This window comes from Geospiza fortis, unplaced genomic scaffold, assembly GCF_000277835.1.
Source record: "Geospiza fortis unplaced genomic scaffold, GeoFor_1.0 scaffold16, whole genome shotgun sequence".
NCBI lineage: Eukaryota > Metazoa > Chordata > Aves > Passeriformes > Thraupidae > Geospiza > Geospiza fortis.
In genome coordinates, this window is record NW_005054302.1 from 4,824,436 (window position 1) to 4,845,356 (window position 20,921).

The window sequence follows — 20,921 nt, forward strand, 5'->3', positions numbered from 1 at the left end:
AACCAATCTTTGAAACATAATGATACAAAAAGTAAAGAAGGGACAGCATGAGTTATAAAAAAATTAATATGAACACCAGTAGTTAGACAGTCCAGAAAAGTCTTGGATTGCTGCTAAGTTATGGGAAGGCTATGAAGAGATGACCTCAAAACCCTAAAATTAGCCAGTGCCTTTTTTCCTTGTCTTCACTCCAAGTGGCAGCTGCAATCAGTCAGCTAACAACAGCTACAGCAGAGTGCAAGCTCACACCAGAATAACAAATCATGGGAGACCAAGTACTTTAATAAATCAGCTGGGTCAGAAGAAATTTGCTCCATAGCAACTAGAGAAAGTAAAAGCACTTGGAGTCACAGTTGTATCTAATCTTAACAACTCACCAAGATGAAGGAAAAAAAAATCCTATCCAAAAGGCCATATAAAAACAGTGCTCATATTCAAAGGGAGCAAAAAGGAAGTTAAACAATTAACTTTTTCTTGATACCAAAAAAAACCCTAATTTGTAAGGACCTAAAGAAAAAAAGCAAATACACAACAGCTAACACAGCTTAGTCAGAAGCAAAATATGATTCATCAGTTTGACTCTCCTCCATAGCAGCATTAGCAGGTTTTAAGAATGGGAAAGAAACAGTAGATGTCATGTTTGGTTTCAGGAAAGCATCTGGCAGTTGTACATTCTCATAAAATAGGGAAACATGGTCTATGTGAAATCTTGAAGTAATGAAAAAATGGACTTGGAGCACTTCTCAAAGAGTAGCTGAGACTGCAAACTACTTCCTGCTGCCACTGTCAAACTCAAAATGCTCATGAAGTTCCAATTTTCACCTGGACATGCTATTACTCATTATTTTCTATGACTTGATTATTCTAGGAATATGATTCATTATTCTTAAGGGACTATGTGTCATTGAGGCTCCAAGCATAATAGACAACAATTTGAGACACAATACAGCCACATTTGTAGACTGCATCTAAATTTTGAGTAATTTGATGGAAATTTGCAAGAAAAGGGTTTGAAAAAGACAAAAACCCCACAAACAAGTACAAGCCACTTCACATTTAAAAGAATGGCAAGATAATGTGGTATAAATCTAAGCAATGTCAACTAAGAACATGGTACCCCAGGCACATTTTGAGCTTATGTGTTTGTTAATGAATGAGCAAATTTGCAGCACTGATTACCAAAAAAACAGAAGCAGTACTAAATTCTCTCTTCACCAACACTGTATCATGACAGTCATCCACTGTCATCTTCCTCTCATGCTGAGATTCAAAAAATGAGAAAGCTGGCCACTCTTAAATTGGATTTTGGCTATAACAAATTTCTTTCTGAACAAATAAAACTCTTTACAATAAATTGTATAATAAATAATACATTTGCATGTGACTATTAGGAGAAGCAAACCTAAAAGCTCAACACTGAAATTAGTTATCATAATTTATAAGCTTGTCTAAATGGCAAGAACCAATGAGCTAAAACCAACTATGCAAAGGCTAGAAGGGGATTTTATAATATGGTCTGCCATTTTAAGTAGGTTGGTTATTTCTTACTCTGTAATCACATATCTTACCTTTAAGAAGTAGTACAACTTTCTCAATCTACAGTTTTGCCTACCAGTTGCATAAATGGCCACACTTGACTATGCCATGATGTAAACATGAACCCAGTTTGCCTGGCCTTATGTATTGATCAGACAGCTTATCTCCAAATTTTTTGGTTGATACACATTTTGATTTCCTCTCATTTTCCCTGGTTTATATACTAGGATATAAGCACTGTTTTAACTAGGCGTTGTCCTTCCCCCACTTTTCTCCAAAGTAGAATTTAAGCTAAAAAGATCAACAACCACCTAAAAGACCCTGCTGCCCTGATGCAGCAGAACAGTTCCCAGATTTCCACCCAGCTTCCAGCCAGCAGCAGCAGGTTTTGCTTTGTGCTCTCACTGTGGAACATGGCTCCCTATGGTTCCACTAGACAATCTGAAGGCTGGAGGGAGGGGGAAGGGCTGGCACCTAAGGAAGGCTCATCCAGCAGATCACACACCGGTGTAGAACCACACTGAATAGTGACACCAGTCTTACAGTAACTATGGCAACTGGGAGGCACTGAGTTTTAACAGATCCCCTATATTAACACTACCAACGTGTGGGATACACATCCAAATATTATCCAGCGTGAGAAAGAAAAAAGAAGGGGAAAAAAGGTGTTTTGTTGTTGTTTTTGCTGTTTTCCTCAAAAAATACCTTTTTTTGCTATAAAATTAAAGAAAGCGATACTACATCATGGGTATCTATATACTTGCATTTCCTTGGGTAAAATTTTCTAGACACAAAATCTGTTCTGGCAACCCCTGAGTAAGCAGCTCTTATATTTTTAACCAACAAAGTTAGATGCAACAAAATAACCTCAAAATACTACCAAAACTAATTTAAGTTTACAGCTTGCATGGTAAACTTGGAGATTACAGACCCCTTTAAAAATGTACAAACCATTTAATACTTTCAGAGTACCTTTTTGCCACATTTAAATGCTCTACGATATTGTATTTATTACTGCATATTTCGTACTTTCTCTTGCTCTTTTTGAACAATGAAGAAGTTATGTACTGTTAAAAGCACTACCTGTAAACTGGCAACTTGTGCTAATTAGAAAGGACTAGATTACTGAAAACCTCTACTGGCAGCTTAGATCTAAAACTGAAAATTAAGGAAAGAGCCTGAACCCCAGACCTTTGAACAGGTATTAGGGAAATGTTCTTCCTTTCTCTACTTTCAAATTATGGAACTGTTTTAAAAGGTCTGTCTATATTAAATAAAACAACATCAAAAATCATTTGCAAACCAGAAAATACAAACTAAGAAAAGTAACAGCATTCTTATGACCACTGTACCAGACAACAGGTCAGTAAGAACAGCCAAACAAACACTTGAATACACAATGTTTTAGAAACAAGTTTTTGAAAAAAAGCTTTCAGAATGAATTTCAGAAACTTGAACAGTTAAACTCTGTTGGCAATGAGTAATGCTCATTATCTTCTAATTCCCAATTTAGAATTCTTAAGTATCTGTAATTAGGTGAATAAGCACAAGCAACAGGAGAAGACTTCGCCACAAGACCTGGAACATGATCCATGGGTTCATTCAACTTCTTAAACAATTTATAAACTGACAAAGCACACTGGCCTTGTATTAATTGGGAAACTGGCTGGAAGCAAACATCATGAGAAAATCTGTAGTTAAACACTTCTAGAATTAAACTGGTTTGCAATCCACAAGTAATTACAAGAATAACTTTTTAAGGATTTTAGTTAGCTTTTTACAAGGACAATGCTACAAATTTTAAATCATAACACACTAGGCAGACAATTCTCAGTGAAAGCATTCCCCTTCATTATAATGTTATAAATTCTATTAAAGTTTATTTTGCAGATTGAAAAACTAGATATTGGGGCAGGATGCTAAAATATCAATCAAAACCCTTGACTTTTCTAATAATGATTCCAATTAAGAATATTTCTTAAATGTATTTATAATACATATGTCCTGGTGGCTTGGTACAAGAGGAATTTCTGGGGTATTATTAAAAAAAAATAAAGCAGCAGAGTTTTCCATCAAAGTAACATCAGATTAACAACAATATGTTAAGAGATGCAACCATTAATGTCTCTCTAGAGACTCACCTAACTTGGATTATAAATATAATGCACATTTATTGGGGGTGAAATATTTGCCCTATTAAAATTGGATTATTATCCCTGGACAAAAACATGGATTTCTATTTACATGGATAAATACAGCCTAAAGAGTTTTTTTTACCACTTCCTTTGATAAGCTGTTCAAACAATTAACACCATTATTTATGAAGTTAAAAGCTTAGCTGACAAAGAAATGGGAAAGGGGAAATATTTATAATGTGCATGAGATCAGACATTTATTTACTGAATATGAAAGAAAGATAAATTACTTCAGTAACTACCATTTTAAGAAGGAAAAAGATGAAGTTTGGAAAGGGAGAATTTACTGCAGTTGTTATACGACAGATCCTTTTAAAGCACTATGATGCTTAACAGAAAAGAAAATGTCAGACTTCAGCTCCTTTACTGATATTATCCACATTCAGTTGGTGAGGTTTTGTTTGAGTTGTCTTTAAGTAGTTGTTGGACTGCATTCTAGTCCTTATTTCACTGTTTTAGCAAAAATTGTTTATGATTGAAGTTCATCCACATCCTACATGGATTTGATACTTGTTTAACCAGAAAAGGTGGATTTATTTCACCAGCTGCTGCGTACTCAGTTTGCTACACAGAAATAGCAGTCACAGGTACAGTTCAGAAGAGCCTTTGAAATGGCATATCCTATACAAGAAAAATACTTTTAAAAAATAAAACTAAACCTTAAATCCAGAAAGTGCTATATGCATTGTTTCTGTTCTCTGAAGAAATGTCCACCTGTAAATTTTGAGCAAACCTGAAGATTAAGCAATGAGGTGTAAATAACCACCTAAGGTTTCATCCTAATTTGATTTCTTCTCAAAAACAATTGTTCTACACAGAAATTCAGTATAGGTAATTCCCTTCTTTGCTTAGATACCTGTATCTTCACATGCAAACCACAGCTTTTCAAAGTAAAACAGGCCTAGCTTTGCTCACATCCACACTTACATTTTCTACCTTGTCATCCTTCTCTGATTTCCTTTATCACTGCTGTACAATTTTTGGCATGGTGCGACCTGAACTTTTTAAGTGTTAAAAACGGAGTCAGGCTGATATCACATTTTCTGGCTTGTTTTCAATGCTTCTTCCATATTTCCTTCACATTCGCTTTTCTCTCTTAATTCAACATCAGACTGACAGGCTCAGAAAACAGCAAACTCCTTTCTACCTATAGCTGCTAAAGAAGAAACTACCATCAATTTTTTAGTGGTGGTCTTTTCTTCAAAAACCCTTTTTACAGTTAGGGTTTTTGTGTTTCCTACATATCCATTACTCTGCATTTAACAGAAAATGGAAATATGCTTTTTTTTATTTTCACCTGGTATTGTTTTTATGCTTCTGCAACTGCTTGTTGTTCTATAGGCAGTTCTATTTGTACAGATAGCATAGCTCTTTATAGGTTTCCCTTGGAACCCTCTTTTTAGTATGTAAAATGACCATATTTAACTTCCTGTCCTTCAACTAACTGATTTAGAAAGGTCATGACAAATTGGAGAAATAGTCCAGAACTAAAGAAAAAACAGATAAGAGAAACAAAAATGATAACAGCAATAAAAACATACAGGGATGGATTAAAGAAATTGTAATTGTTTAATCTGCAAAAGAGAAAGAGAGCATTATCACGTTCAGTTACATAAAAAGAAGCTGCAGAGACTAAGAGAATACATCACTTTCCATATATTCTTGGCTCAAGACAAAAGAATCATTTCATTTAAATTGCTTACAAGTCTTATCAGACACTTGAAGAAAAAATGTTAATGGTAGTAACTGCTGAGTACGGATGAGGTCTCTTTGGGAAACTGAATATATTAATTGGCATCTGATAAGAATTATTTGTGCAGCTCATCCTGCCTTTGGGAACAGCAATAAAATAGGTAACCTCTCAAGGTCTTTTCCTTCTACAACACTACCAAAACTAATTCATTTCCCTGATTTGTCCAGCTTCAGGCAATTAAAGCACTTTATCAAGATTGTCATAGACTCATCACATATTACTCTTGCAGAAAGAAGGCTGAATAACAGGCAGGCCATTAGACACTTACTTGATTTCACTGATAGGTACTTTCCTCTGTGCCAGCTGTTCCACCATTCCTTTTTCTTCTGAAGGAAGCAACACTAACAAAGCTTCACCACCTTCTTTGTACCTGATCAAAAGGAAAAAAAAAGAAACCTCAAGCAAACATGAAAAAAATTACAGTTTTTGTTGATGTTTTCAATAGCCAATGAGAATTTACATTTGATTCCTTATAAACAGTCCAAAGAACAAACAAAACCTCTCACTTAACAAAGGGAAAAGAAGAGGCAAACCAGTTAAGTGACTTGCCAATATCCCTACTTGAGCTGATATTAAAACTGTGTCTGGAGTTCTAAACATCTGGGGCTAAGACATGGGTTCACACCAGTGAATCTTCTCCTTCCTCGGTTTGAAGCATTAGTGGCAAAAAAATAGCACTTGATCAAAGTGTACTTTGACTACAGGACTAGAAAATCCAGCTATTTGCATTCAGCATTTGCCAATAGGTAAAGTTTCAATAGGCAATCAAATAGGTAAGGTTTGATTTTGAGAAGAAATCAAATAGGTAAGGTTTAACACTTGGTAAAAACTGATTCTTTTTGCATATCCTGCAAGCCAAAGACAGGGAAAGGTTACAAAAGGATAAATGCCTTGGTCTCAAATAACAACCCCTTGTTATATGTTCAGTAAAGGCTAACAGGTTCACAGTGACATCAAAGAAAGAAAAGCATTAAAATAGGAGCTCTTTAATTTATAGAAGCAGTTTCCAGATGCAAAAGAAAAGATATAATCAGACTGATCCCATAAGAACATATCTAGCATTCACTCTTCAGTGCACTTAACAGCTGTATCAAATGTAGATGAACTGGTAATTACTCAAGATACATGGTTAGCAAAGACATTAAAAAAATCAGCTAATTTATGCTTAAAGCACCTTCTTGAGCATTTTCTCTTTGTGCAAGAAAATATCCGTTCCTGCTTTTGGCACATTTACTGACTCCAGGACATTCATGTAGAAAAAAGTACCCTATAGCATTAGTAAGCAAACAACACAGTAGGTTTAGGGTCTCCTGAAGAAGTGGGTAATGATGACCTTGCAGGCACCAAGTCTCTATCCACTGTAGCACATATACTGTTTCCTTGTTTATATTTACAAATACTTCTTAAGAGTACAGATTGGTAAGAAAATACTGCACAGTCCCTCATTACAAAAACAAAATTCCAACTAAATTTCAGAAATATGCCAGAATTGGACAGAATTCAACTCATAACCAACTGATGAGAGCAATGTGTAGGACAAAGCAAAACAAGACTGCTAAGTTGCTCTGTAGAGCAGCTTTAAAATCCCTTCTTTAGGGAGGCCAGGGAGCAGAGAAGGATATTCTCAGGCATACCAAACATGAATCATACCATTAAAACTGATAAAAATCATTTCTAGTGGAATATACGGAGCCCACATTTCTCCAAGGATAAACAGTTATCACTTGGCAAAAACAGTACTGCAGAATTGTTTGAAAACTATAAACACTATCTGTCACAGCACAGTAAGCAATGCAAGTAGAAACAAAATCTGCAGTTAAAACAGTCTGACAGCTTTTATTACAGCTTTCTGCTTTCATTTGATGAATTTGAAAAATCACAACAAAATGCTCTTGGATGCCTGGGATTTTTTTTCTTCAATGCTATGTATGATGGGTTTGGATACCAACTTCTGAAGATCATCTACAAGTGTCTAGTAAATGTTTACATCATGAAATTTTAAGCTTTACATTCTAGATTTTGACATTTTACATGGAAATAAAATTTATATAAGAGAAGAATCTTGGTTACATGCCAACATCATGTAAATTTACTGATTATACATGGATTGATAAGAGTACTTTGGTACTGTACAAAAACTATAATGATTTAAATTCATTTCATTAGTACACCTACAATGTCCTCAATACAAAAAATATCAGCTTGTACAATCGATCAAAAAAAGAGTTCTAAAACAATACATATGTTTGTCTTAATTTATTATCTTTACCAAGTATGTTGTCCCAGCTTGGTAAAGACAAACATCCCATGGAATGTCTGCACCCTTTATACAATAACTAAGGTTGGGAAGAACTTGCTTACATGGACCAAGTGCACGTTTTACAGAAGTTCTATATATTTCAACCTAACCAAATTACAAATTACATACCTGCAAGGTGGGTACCTGTTGGGCACTGCCACTATCTGAACAAGCAATGAAATCCTGGAAAGCCACTGAACCTTAGAGGACTATGTACTTTACTGTAAAAACTGATGATCATACTACCAAGACACCCAATTACTCATCAAAAGAACCTGAGCTCTCAGAGCACTGTTGGAAAGAAGGATGAAAATATTCTCTTGTATCTATCAGACAGGAAGACAGAGATAATATTGCTGCCAATACCAGTCTCACCAATTTAGAGTACAGAATAATGCAGTCCTACTTTTCTCTCCAAAGCAGATGATATGAAAGGATAGGACTCCAACAAGAGCTACGTGAATGATCTGGTATCTGCAAAAAATGTCTGTTAAATCTCTTAACAATCTTTGTCATTTGTCAAGAAAAGTCTTGATTGCACTGTATAAACATACAAATGATATTTTCAGATTCCTTAAAGTTAGCCAAAGGCATGGATTTGTGTAGTTTTGTTGCTCGTGGTATTTCTTATCACAGAGTGCCTGACTTGGAATTATTAAATTGTTTCTTTATCATATCTCTTTTATTCAGTGTGCAAAACACTGTGAAAGGCCAGTGTCAAAGAAATTAAGAAGAAATATTCAAAGGGCAGGGAGTGCAGATATCCTCTCTACAAGCCACAAAATCAAAATCTGCAATGATACAGTAGGGGAAAAACCATTCTATGCTTGTTTTGTTTTTATAACTTTCCAGCCAGTATCCAAGAGGCCACTCTGAAACAGGATGCAGGATCAGATAAACCTTCACTCCAACCCTTAAAAATTGATTTTGTGTTATTAGTGCTAAACTCTTTGTATGCTGAGTCAGTAATTGCTTCATAAAGTAAAAATCCTAAAGGCACATTCCACAGGTAATTCACCAAAAAAGCCAAGACACCTTCCACAGGTAATTCACCAAAAAAGCATCACATCTGGTATCTATGGACAACAACTATTTTAATGTTTACATTAAGTCTTGCAAAGCCTTTATGTAGACAAAGTAGTACCACAGATAAGCAAACAAACAACCACATGAAAATATAGATCTGGAAAAGAGAGATTTTCAAGCACCTCTACTTTCTCATCTTTTTCCACCTATTAAGGAGGAAAAAAAAAGCAACATAGAAATATTTCTCAGAGCTAAGTCTTCAGAAATTCTAAAGGACTGAAAGATATCTAGTAACTACTGATGCAGCACAATCCTTTCCCATATATGTTTTGGAAAGATTCTCTTTTAAATGCCAATATTTAAAAATATTTGAAGTTACGGAGGAACAGTCTTTGCCCTTTATACCATAATCGTGACTTAATTAAAACAAACAGTTTAATAACAACACTGTTCTTCAGCGCTAAACACACAAAAATGAAAACATCACAGAATTGATAAAGATAAAAACCAAAGGATCTTAAATACCATCTGGGAAGGTTTTTATCTGTTTAGTGGACATTCAGTTAAAGAAAGCAAAATGCAGCCTATAAAAAAGGAGGTTTAGTTAGGCAGAGTATTATCTTATTTCTCAAAAAAATCCCCAACCTCATAATGTGCTAATCAGAAAAATATTGTGTTAAAGATCATCTCAAGAAGAGAGGCTTCAGTGGAAAATTTAACTTTTCCAAAGTGTTACCTCTGCATATTTCATACTAAAAGCTTCCATACTGGCAAACTTAGGAAAGGACAAGCTACTAAAAACTGGCATAAACAGTAACAAGAACAGTTAGATCTGCTTAAAATCTGTTTCCATTACAATGTCTAAAACACAGGAGAAAAGGACACCTCTTATTATCCTACAGGAATAAAATTCTCCACTAAAGCAAACAAAAGGAACATCTCTGTAATTATTTTTGGTGCACAAATAAAATGCTTAAACCTTTACAGATGATAAAGCAATGAAGAAACAACCTTGGTTACTGTAATTCTTCAGGCGGAGGACTACCTCTACAGATGAGACAATATTAGAAGTTCTCTCTATTCTTGCCGACTGCAGCCTTCAAGTTGTCCATCATCACCACAACCAAACATCTGTCCTAAAATGCTAATTTACACTGGTGATTTATTATCCAATAAGTAGGCACTTTGACTCTGCTGAAGAAAAGTAAATTAAAAACCTGAAAGTAACCAAACTTTCTTGGACTGTGTAATAATTGATGATATCCTGTCATCTCTTCAAGGTGATCAAGAAACCAGAGAAGGGACTCATCTTTGCACTGTGATCTTAACAGTCTCTAAGGGTATATGGTTTATTCCAAGTCCATGGAAAATTGCATCTTACTTGCAGAAAGTTTTTGGAGGAAAAAAAAATCACTTCTAGTTCATATCTGCTTTGTTTTCTAGCGTCTACTGACTTCAATATGTTTGAAAAAGGCAAACAACTTCTCTGCAACTCAATCACGACTTGCAAGCAGGAAGCTGTGAAAATCATCATTAGTGCTATAAAGCAAAGGGTTATATTTACAGTGACTGCAGATGAGAAAAAGAAAGATGCCTACAATCAAGAGCAAGTGCCAAAGGCAGACAAAAAGGAAGTGGGATAAATTACTTACAACAATGTGGTAGTGGCTAATTACCAGTAGAGAAAAATGGTTTTAAAATGTTCACAACACCATTCCTTTAGCAAAGAAACACAAAACGTTGCCAAATAGCTTCACTTGATTAAAAAAAAAAAAAACAAACCAAACACTAAAATTAAGAGGATAGTTTATGCACTGTGACAGAATCTATCTTAAAACTTCTAAAAATCACCCTGAGCCAACAGCCAACAGCTGGTATCAAACATGAAGAAAAAGAATGGCAATAGTCCAGTGAAGATAGGATGAGGAAAAAATCGTTTTCATGCAGGACAAATAGATACTCAATTCTTGCCTAATTTTACCCTATCTTAACCCATCCTTGATCAGATCCAGTCCACAGCTGCATATACCCCTAGGCAATACCATTAAAGCAAACATTACCATTATCACAAAGGCAATAAAAGAAAGCATACTGATTGTGAATCAATTCCACCTGGCCAAGCAGCTAGAACTGAGCTTGTTGTAACCACATTCAGAGTACTTCTACATCCTTGCCATGACCACTGTAACATACGGTTCAGTCAAATGTGCCACATTTTAATCGTCAGTGACATATGAGCTGTGGTTGTAACAGAATAAAACAGGAATGGGAACCATCTCATGAAGGTCATCAGGCACCAGTGTTCTGCTGGAAAAGCAAATATCCAATAGGAAAAAAGTGATGGAAAGGGAACTGTAAGGATAAGGTGCATAGATATGCAGACATTATAGAAAATGTTATACAGGTTGTCTCCAACAGATGTATTACAACATGTTTCCCCAACGTTTGTATCTCAGAAGACATAAGTTGACGCCAAATTTCCAGAGTTAAAGGCAGTATTTCTGCATTGCTTGGCAAGAAAAAATCATCTATTTTAAAAACTGGCAAAGGAGAAAACAGAGGATGAGACAGTCATAAAATTTGGGGGAGGAGGGTTACAGATATAAAGATACTTGCATAACAGTTTCCTGAATTGGAGTATTTCCCATTACAGAAAATGCAATATACAGGAAGTGATTACGTTTTTGAAGACATTTGCCACACATGAACATGCAGGAAAAATAAGTATAATTTTTTTATACTTTGGACGTCACACATTTACCACCATACTCAAAACCAAGTATTTTGTGGGGTTTTTTTTTAATCTGTAACTTGAATAGGACTTTACCAGGTTGACTAGGTTAAAGATCTAATTTTAGTCTAACTGGGCCAGCATGGATAGCATCAATATATGCTATCATCTTATCTGTCAAAAGACATAGAAGGAAGTAAGGTATCATTGCCAAGCTTGTGAGCTTAAATCAAAGCCCATTTCCAAAAGTATCACATTCCTAGCCAACAAGCCACCTTTGGACACTTTTAGCATTGCAGAAACTCTCCACAGTAAACCTTTTCAGAGAAAGGAAATTGGGCACTAGGGATGCCAGACCAACTGCTCAACTGCCTCATTCTCACTCAGATCAAATTTTCTGAGACTTACCAGAAGCAAGTAAGACACCGCTCTCCTCAAAACACTTAAGTCAGTAAGTTAAGCATTTAGAATAGCATCAAAACCAATCCCAATAAATGTGCCTGATTTTGCATGTGCATGATGATACACGCTAATTATATATTTTCACTCTTCTTCTAACGGACCCTTTGTTTATCATACATACTTGCAAAACTATAAATACAAAACTATTGAATAATTACTTCCACTGTGAAGCCAAGTTACTCACTATGTAAGGCAATCATTTATTCACTACACACCATTCACACTCTTCTCAGAACAGAAATAATCTGGACAACTTCATTTTGCAAAAATAATGCTCTCTAAATCTTTGCATATCATTTTAGTTTCAATAAAGAATCAAGAACAAGACGATTTCATCATGCAGAAAAACTGGTGAGCAAAATACAAAAAGCAGCACAGACTCTTGTTTCTCCAGCAAAGATTTGCCCCTGGAAAGACTGAAAGAAACAGCAGTGAATTATTAGCTAATAACCTAACAATCATGCTTAATACAAGATGGATTAGGAAAAAAGAGTGAGTCAAGTGAGTGAGTGAGTCAAAGAGTGAGTCATACTATTTCTACTATGTAATTTATATTTAATTTTGAAACTGTTTTCAATTTTTTTTAAAACAGCTACAGAAGTGAAGGAAAAAGCATTCAATTGAAGCAGGTATTTGTCTGTGTTGTACTTTTGTATAACGGAACAATGGAAGACATCTATAAAAATATATCCAAAAAATTTATTCTGAGCAGATCTGTTTCAATCTGATACACATAACAAATAAATATGTTCACCCACACACTATCCTTTAACAAAGAGAAACTAAAATCCAAATCTACCCCCAAGGGCTTCTACAGAAATACAGTAATTCATATTTTGTTTTAAAACTCAACCATTAAATTTGACTACAGAAGATACTATTTCTAAACATATTTCTTAAACAAAGTAACAGTTTTAGGTCTCCAATACTAGGCTCAATTGAGGCAAAACTTTATTTCCAATCATAATACCTTCTGGCCTTGTGACATAATGAGGACTGGTGAAATCTAAGCTTCAAACCAAGAAAACAGTATTTTTCCAGGCAGGAATAGGAAGAGTTTTATCTGCCATTTATTATAACTTCTACACTGCCAGGTTTCTTTCATAATACAGATCTGCTGTTTTTTTAAATGACAAATGAGCACAGAAAATAAATGCGTACTGGAATTTCTATCCCATCTACATGATCAATGGCCTCTTTCTGCAATATGCATTTCTGCTTAAAACAACAAAACTTTAATAAGAGATCTGGGTGCACTGCAATCTGAAACTGTGCTGTACCATCCACAGCAAGTCCTACCAAAGCAGCCCAATAAAAGTTACAGGAGACCAGAGAGTGTCTCGACTATTCACAGCTGACCCAATGCAGCAGACAGCCAGTGTTCACTGCTAAGTCCTCGATTCACCCAGGAAAAGAAGCTTCTTACCACGGGTTGTGAACAGTCTGACATCCCACAGAGCATTTAAACAACAAAATGTGAACTGGCTTTCTTTTTTCATTTTGCTTTAGATCACTTCTAATGCTTTGTTCACTTCTATTCTCCATTGAATACACTGTAGTTCAGTATCCCCAAAAAATAACCAGTAAATTTTGCTATGAAGTCAGAAATTAATTGATTCAGTTTACATTTTCTTTTCCACTGACCATTTAATGTCCTTTTTCTGTCTGGCAAGAAGCCAAGTTCAGAGAACCATCAGGGTTCTACTCTCACCACAGAACTACAGTCCCCTCCATTCAGTCATACTGGGTGAGTGTCCCTGCTAGCCAGCCTTGGTCACAAGAAATAATGGACAAGAATCATTATTGGTTCTTGTGGCTCACAAATCTTATCAAGTTAGTCTTAGAATAAACTGATTTCAAAAGGCCTTGGGAGGTTGTTGACTGCTCCAGCCTACACTGGAAGCAATCCACTACCCACAGCAGCTGCGTCCACTCTGCTGAGTTAAAATACATGTGCTTATTTATTATGTTATTCCAGCTAACAGCATAGCTTCCTGTCAGCAGGTAATAACCTTGGCCACTTAATCGTTCAGCGCACAGGAACATTCCTACCATTCCATTAGGAAGCAAATTCTAGCAGATAACACAGTGCCAGACAGTACAAATGCAGCATTCAGAGGCCACTGTCAAGAGTGTAGCTAGGATACAGTGTTTAATTTTAGAGAATTTAATAAAGTGAATTCCAAGTTAAATGTGGTGTCAACAATATCTTGTGACCTCCACTGGCAGCTATTTTTGCTTAACTTGAGTTAGGATGATGACTTGACTGCAATGTGAGAGGGTCTTAATATAGTATTTATTTTTAAACAACATTCAAAGTGCTTCAGTGGGTCTTAAAATAAAAATAGAAAAATAATCAAAACAAGGAGTTGTCATCTTGGTTGTTCAGGTTATTCAGGACCCAAGACACATATCCCTGAAATATTTTTCCCAATTTAAAAGAGAAATAAAAATCAAGCTTCCACCATTGAAAAATATAGTATTAAGTCACTTGCATTTTTAAATGTTTTATTGTCACATTACTCTTAAGGCTTCTTAGTCTCACTTTCACACATATAATGTGTGAAATTAATTACTTAAGGAGAGCCCCAGTGAGTATTAATGAGCTTCAGAGCTTATAACTGCATGACAGAGTAAGATCATTCTATCACCTGCCCCTTTCACCTGTCCATAATTTGACAGGTGTGTGTGTTCTCCAGTACTCACAAAGCACCAAAATACACATTATTCTTAAGAGGCTTTAGTCATACCTCTTTCGGTCTAATCATCATATCAGCCACCACAAAAATGGCAGGTAACAGAGTATTCCGTTTTGGGAAGATGGAGTTTAATTACTCCTTTTGTTTTCAGAAATATAATCTACTAAAAGAAAAGAAGCATGCCTGTATGCACACTGTTTGTTGACAACAATTACAACTACTTTCCTAAGTCAGTGTAAGCACCTAAGAAAGCTAACCAACTAGGCTGGATTAAATACCATCAGAAGTCTGAACCAGTGAGACCTAAATCATATATAGCTCCAGACATATCACAGATAAAAAATGCAGAATAAAAATACTTATTCTGTTTAACATTCCAGTGCCAATGCCTTTAAAAAAAGACTCATGACATGAAAATCACTTAATTCAAGCAGCAGTAGTTGCTTCTGAATCAAAAAAAAATTTAAACATTAAGTGGAGGGATGAAGGCAATGCCAGGAAAGAAAGAAATTAATTACTGAGACTTGCCAGGATATAGGTACATCCAACTTGAAGGTAGTTATGCATGAACAAAAAGATAAAATAACTTTTTGTTGTCTTGTCTAACCAATGCAATCATGACTGGAAGACAAATATCCCTATAAACTTTTTCCATGCCATACAACTTAGACATTATGTTTGGAAAAACAGCTGGGGGAAAATATGAGCATCAGGGTGCTTCAAAAATTATTATTATCTTCTGCTGTCCCCTAGTGGCACCGTAACTTCTTTCACAAATTCATCAAAGAGTACTTTCAACTGTAGGCTTCACAGGTTACAGAATAGAAGGCATCAATAGAAATTAAAAGCCAGAAGAAATTAGTTTTGCAGGCAATTGCTACAAGCAGCTTTTATTTGGAGTTTTTGAAACTAAATCCCAGAGGAAACACTGTAATCTAGTGTTTTAAACCACTGACTTTTCTAAGAAATTGTGTGGCAAAAATAACATCAAAAGTATTTACTGGACTGCCCATGATATTGTCAGTATTTTAGAAAGCCTGTCAGTGAACTATTTAAGAGTTTGAAAGCAATTGGAAGAAACAGCTGCTAGTCACTCTAATTGTAGCATATCTTTCAAGTTTATGAAAAAAAAAAAAAACACTCAATATATGTCAATTCTACTATAAAGCAAAAGCATTACTGGACTACACCCAGATTTTTCTTGATCTTACTTAACCATAAATCAAAAATGCAGGAGTTGCAACTTATGTTCTTCAGCTGGGTAAAATGCAAATGAAATGTTTCTTAGGGAACAGACTGGCCTTATCCACTTAAAAATAAACTGCTACCTCTTGTCTTAGATCAAGCTTTGCAAAATTGTAAGATGTATGTGGGAACACATCCATGATTGTTAGTCAAAGGTTTTCCAGCCCCTTCCCCAACACATTTTCTCTCCTTTCATATTTACTTTCATATCACAAAATAATTTGACTTCAAAAGTAAACACTATTTGGCATCCCAGTTTTAATTACAGTTTAACACAGCTCCTTAATTAGATGAGATATTTAATTTAGCTTTCATTCTATGCAATTATATTCTCATAACCCATGAAAATTTGTAATTATCTCTAACCTCATTAATGAGGACTACTAAATTGCAGTTCAGTTCATTTTTATCAAGTTTCTAGAAGAAACACAAGCTTCTCATATGGACTGTAGCTATTGAAAACAAATGAAGCTTCCTACTCAACACTCAGATTTCAATGAGAAGTACATTCTCAATTACCCACATCAAAAACTGCATTAGCATATTTACTTAATGCACAGCATTTACTTAAAATTATTAGACATCTCCCTTGTTTTATTTCCAAAGATTTATTTCACGCTATAAAGTTTCCTAAACAAATTTCCTTCCAGGACTGTTTTACCTTAAGGATGGAGACAGCCTGTATGTTTCCTCAAAATGAATGCCCAGTATAGGCAGAACCTGCTGATCCTTGTTTGAGATTAGGAAACAGAAAATACCCATGAAGCTTTTCCTACAGAAAAGCTTGTTTTTTTCACTGTCAGTCAACACCCTCCAGCTCACACAACTCGCTCAGATGTACTCCCAATTTCTGTAAGGTCTCCCTACTGAAAAATTGACATAGAAGGAAATGCAATCAACATCCCAGTAAGGCATCCAGCACAGCCCACAGTCCCTGAGACAGACACCCTGCCCCAATTTTCTGTCTAAATCTGCGTCTCAAGCAAACACAGAAGGCTGCACTTAAGAGGCCACTGAAGACAGACAGGCCCACTGAGAACTTTAGCCACTGCCAGGCTAAAGTCCTCTCAGAGGACATTTGAATAAAAGCATGATGACAAAGAGGAGTTGTTTGACTTTGTACCGCTTCAGAGCTGTTTCCCCATGCTAAGCTTGGTTAAAATTGCTGTTCTCAGCTCCTAATGAGACTAGGGAAAAGGCCTGAGGATTACAACTCCAGGAAGGTGCTTTAACTGAGTGACACGGTTCAGAAAGAGCTCAACCAGTATCCTAAACCCTGCCAATTAAACAGTGCCAAATACATTGTTTCCCTTACATGATGACAGTGTGCCATAAAGACAAAATTACAAGCCTCCTGTGGAAGTCACACAGGATTTAAAAAAAAGAAGAAAGAGAAAAAAGAAAATTTAACAGAACTCTAACCAAGCCTACATGCTTTTCTCTCAGTTGGAATGCATAAGATTGCATCTAAATTTTAAATTAGCAAAATAGCTACTTGTTTTATCTAATTATATACATCACTCACTGACTTTGTACATTGACAGGTTTTTATCAAAGTCAAATAAAAATTTATCATTCCCTTCTACCATAGAAGATGAGAAAACTGAGAGCAGAGAGACAGAATGAGGGAGAAATGTTACCAATTACAATGAAAACATGGCTAAAACATCTACATTTTGAAAGAATGCTGGAAGTGCATTCACATGGTACAGTCACCAAAATTTACAGCCTTCTGATCCAGGAATACAGATCTCAAATTCTTATAGTGTTGAAATCCTATTCTAAGCAACTGCTCTGTCATTAGGTTTGACAACTGCCTATATTGCAAGCTCTACTACAAACAAATTAAATTAGAGACAAGATATAATGCTAGGCCTTGCATTTCATCCTTCAGATAATTGCATGAGGTTTTTGATCTCCTGAATTATATGCAGTAACAGCTTCTGTTTCACTTAAAAATCTACTTCAGAGATGAAGGACTTGGCTTACAATAGTGTATCTGGGTAACTCCCATCATAAAAGCTTAGCCACAAATATTTTAACTAAAGCTATGCTTAAGTATATAATTCCACAAAAGACTTAGAAAATTAAAAATTTAACCTGTAATTAACATTTGATTCCTTCCTCCCAAGTTAAAATAAGGAAGAAATAGTTCCATTCTTTTGAAGAGTCTTCACAAAGAAATTGGATCCATCGTGTAAAACATTATTTATCTGTAAATGTCAGTAGCAAAACAAGCTTTTCCACTCACACACACACTCAACTCATCCTTTGAGGTATTCCTGCCAAGGGAAAAAGGTTTTCTACTTCCTCCAATAATCGTTCCTAATCAGATGGAACAACCAGGGATATTTTTGTCTGCTGTAACAAGTCTCTGAAGCACACTAAGAAATTATTAAGTTAAATCGTTACTCCTAACTAATCAAAGGGGTCTCTTACTGATAACAGCCTTTTTCTCTCTAATTTATATCTTAATTTTTTCAAGTGAGTCTTTAGCCAGTGATCTGTCCCTACAGAGATCTTGTTTTAAACATTAAAATACTAATGAAAAGTGAAAACAAACCTGGCTGTTCTTCCCACTCTGTGGATATATGTGTTTGCATCTTCTGGACAATCAAACTGAATGACCCAATTCACTGCTGGAAAATCTGTGTAAAGAAAAAAATACAGCAAGTAAGTTCACTGGACTCCAAACACTCCTATGCAAGAACATTAATTCCTGTAAGAACCATCATTTGGACCCATTTACAGATATTAGGTGCAACCTCTGAAATGTTGCATGCATTAGCATACATAAACAATCACTCTCTTCATCAAAGAAAGTTAAATTAATTGTGTGTTCATTTCCTAAATTATGACAGTGCAATGAATGGAACATAATTTCACACTCGACAAGAACAGACATGTTTTGTATCACACAGAAGATAAAACATCCTATGGTTAACAATTATATAACAATATCTGACCCACTTTTAATCCTCACTGTTAATATGCTACACCACTGGGGTCTGAAGTTAGCTGTGGTGAGACTGCATCACTTCAGCTGTCACATACAGAAATACAACAGCCCCTCTTAAAGGTGGGAGGGGTGACCAAGCCTGACAAAAGTCAGCCTTGACTGTGAATGGTATTAATAATAAGCATTTTCCAACTGCTGCACTTCATTCAGCAGCAGCATGCTTTGCACTGAAACCAAATCTTCAGCTATACAGTATTCCAGAATTATACCTACACTCTAAACCAAACTAACCATACCCAAATTAGATAGTCACTGGCGAGAGTTCAGCAGTATGGAAGGTATGAGAACCAGTTTTCATTCCTGACTTCAGTTTTTAGAGCACCTTCTTTCTTTTTGTAACATAGTGACAAAACCTCACATTTTGCACAACAGAGTTTGCTATCTCAAAGAATAACTGGACTCCTGAAAAGTCTTGTGTTATACTTAAATGCCTCCAAGAACTAAAAGAAAAAAAAATTTACCCTCATTTATTTTTCTGCCTCCTTATCAATACAGTCCTACAATGCCTCTCATCTATCAGACATTAAAATTTCAGGTTTCCATTTCCACATACCAGTAGGTTAGCAAATTTTCATATCCTTTGAAATAACCCACAGGATACAAGCATATCAGGAATACTTAAAACTGCTGGAATCTTGCCTTACAGCATGTAGTAAACAAATACATCACTGATACATCACTGTTTACCTACCACACGTTTCTCTGGGATAAAAAGAAAATATAAGAACAGATTAAGTGGGCCTCTTCAGTAAAGAAACAGCAGAACTCTAAGAAGCATCTCTATTTTGAGCTCCTAAGCAAACTACAGCTTTATTTTTCAAAAACTGGGTCAGTCTTCAGAGTATAAAGTCTGATAAAGCCTCAACAGGTTTAGCTGCTGCTCCACTCCTAGGTGGGTACCTACCCAGGCCACGAGCTGCGATATCTGTAGCGAAAAGCACTGCTGCCTTTTTCCGAACAAAACAAGTGTAGACTTCCATTCTCTTCATCTGCTGCTGCTTGCCATGGAGTGCCAGGACAGGAAGACCAGGCTGAAGCTTACAGAACACTCTGAACAGATACTGAACCTACCCAACAAATCAAGGGGAAAAGAATTACCATGCACTGTTAAGATCATATACAGTGTATACAGCAAATGAAATTGTACATCAAATTAAATAAACTTTTCTCCACATTAGAAAAAAAAGATGTTGAGACCTTGTTACACAACCAGGTACTAAAAGATGAAAGCAATTGTGGCAAAAGACCGCCAGGCCTTTTGATGGCATTTCCTAAAGGAAATCAAGAGTAGGTAACAGCAAGAATAACTTGGGATGTGAGTACTTAGGGGGTATGCTAAGGACCAAAGTCTGAAAAGTCCATCAGAAGCACTTCTTTTAAACAGTACTGGAGGGGTGTTGTGTTTTATACTTGCAACTCAAATCAGTCTACAGTCTCAGTTTACTATTTCAAGTTTCAACATGTTCTCTACAAAATCAGCCTGTTCGCTCTTACCTACAGTACCCATGATGCAGCATTGTTTTACAGCAGGCAGCTACCTAGCATCTTTTTAAGAAAGTAGTTACATAAATTGTGTATACTACTGAACAGCTACAGCTCCAAAAATTTCTGTACAACTAAGCTGACCACTTCAGTGCCACCAGTCAACTGCAGAACAACAAAAATATCGCAACCTCTTGCGCAGGTGAAAGAATTGCAATTAATATTTACTAGGCCATTGTAAAATGGTCTATTATTGTAAAATACTAGCCTTGTATTACACTAGTAAGCAATACCTGCACTGTTAAGTACTTGATACATGCAGTAGTTATAGGTACAAATATCTGTGCCAAACAAACACACGCAAATAGCTTCAACAGAATGGTCCCAGGACACTTACAGAAGCAGGTATTTGAAGGATTACTTGCTATGTAAGAAAAACCTTTGCCAGTACTATTTCACAATCACACTGTCTCA

General features: G+C 35.8%; 1 protein-coding gene across 1 annotated transcript in view; it reads right to left on the bottom strand.

Moving 5' to 3' along the window:
- The window catches only part of LOC102043391 (probable ATP-dependent RNA helicase DDX10), a 92,878-nt gene that overhangs the window by 61,188 nt on the left and 10,769 nt on the right, over window positions 1-20,921 (bottom strand). Inside the window, exons 9-11 of the mRNA XM_031066050.1 lie at window positions 19,870-20,032; window positions 18,510-18,594; window positions 5,753-5,854 (exon numbers count right to left, since the gene is read on the bottom strand). Coding sequence (XP_030921910.1) covers window positions 5,753-5,854; window positions 18,510-18,594; window positions 19,870-20,032 — 350 coding nt within the window. The remainder of the gene's footprint in view (window positions 1-5,752; window positions 5,855-18,509; window positions 18,595-19,869; window positions 20,033-20,921) is intronic.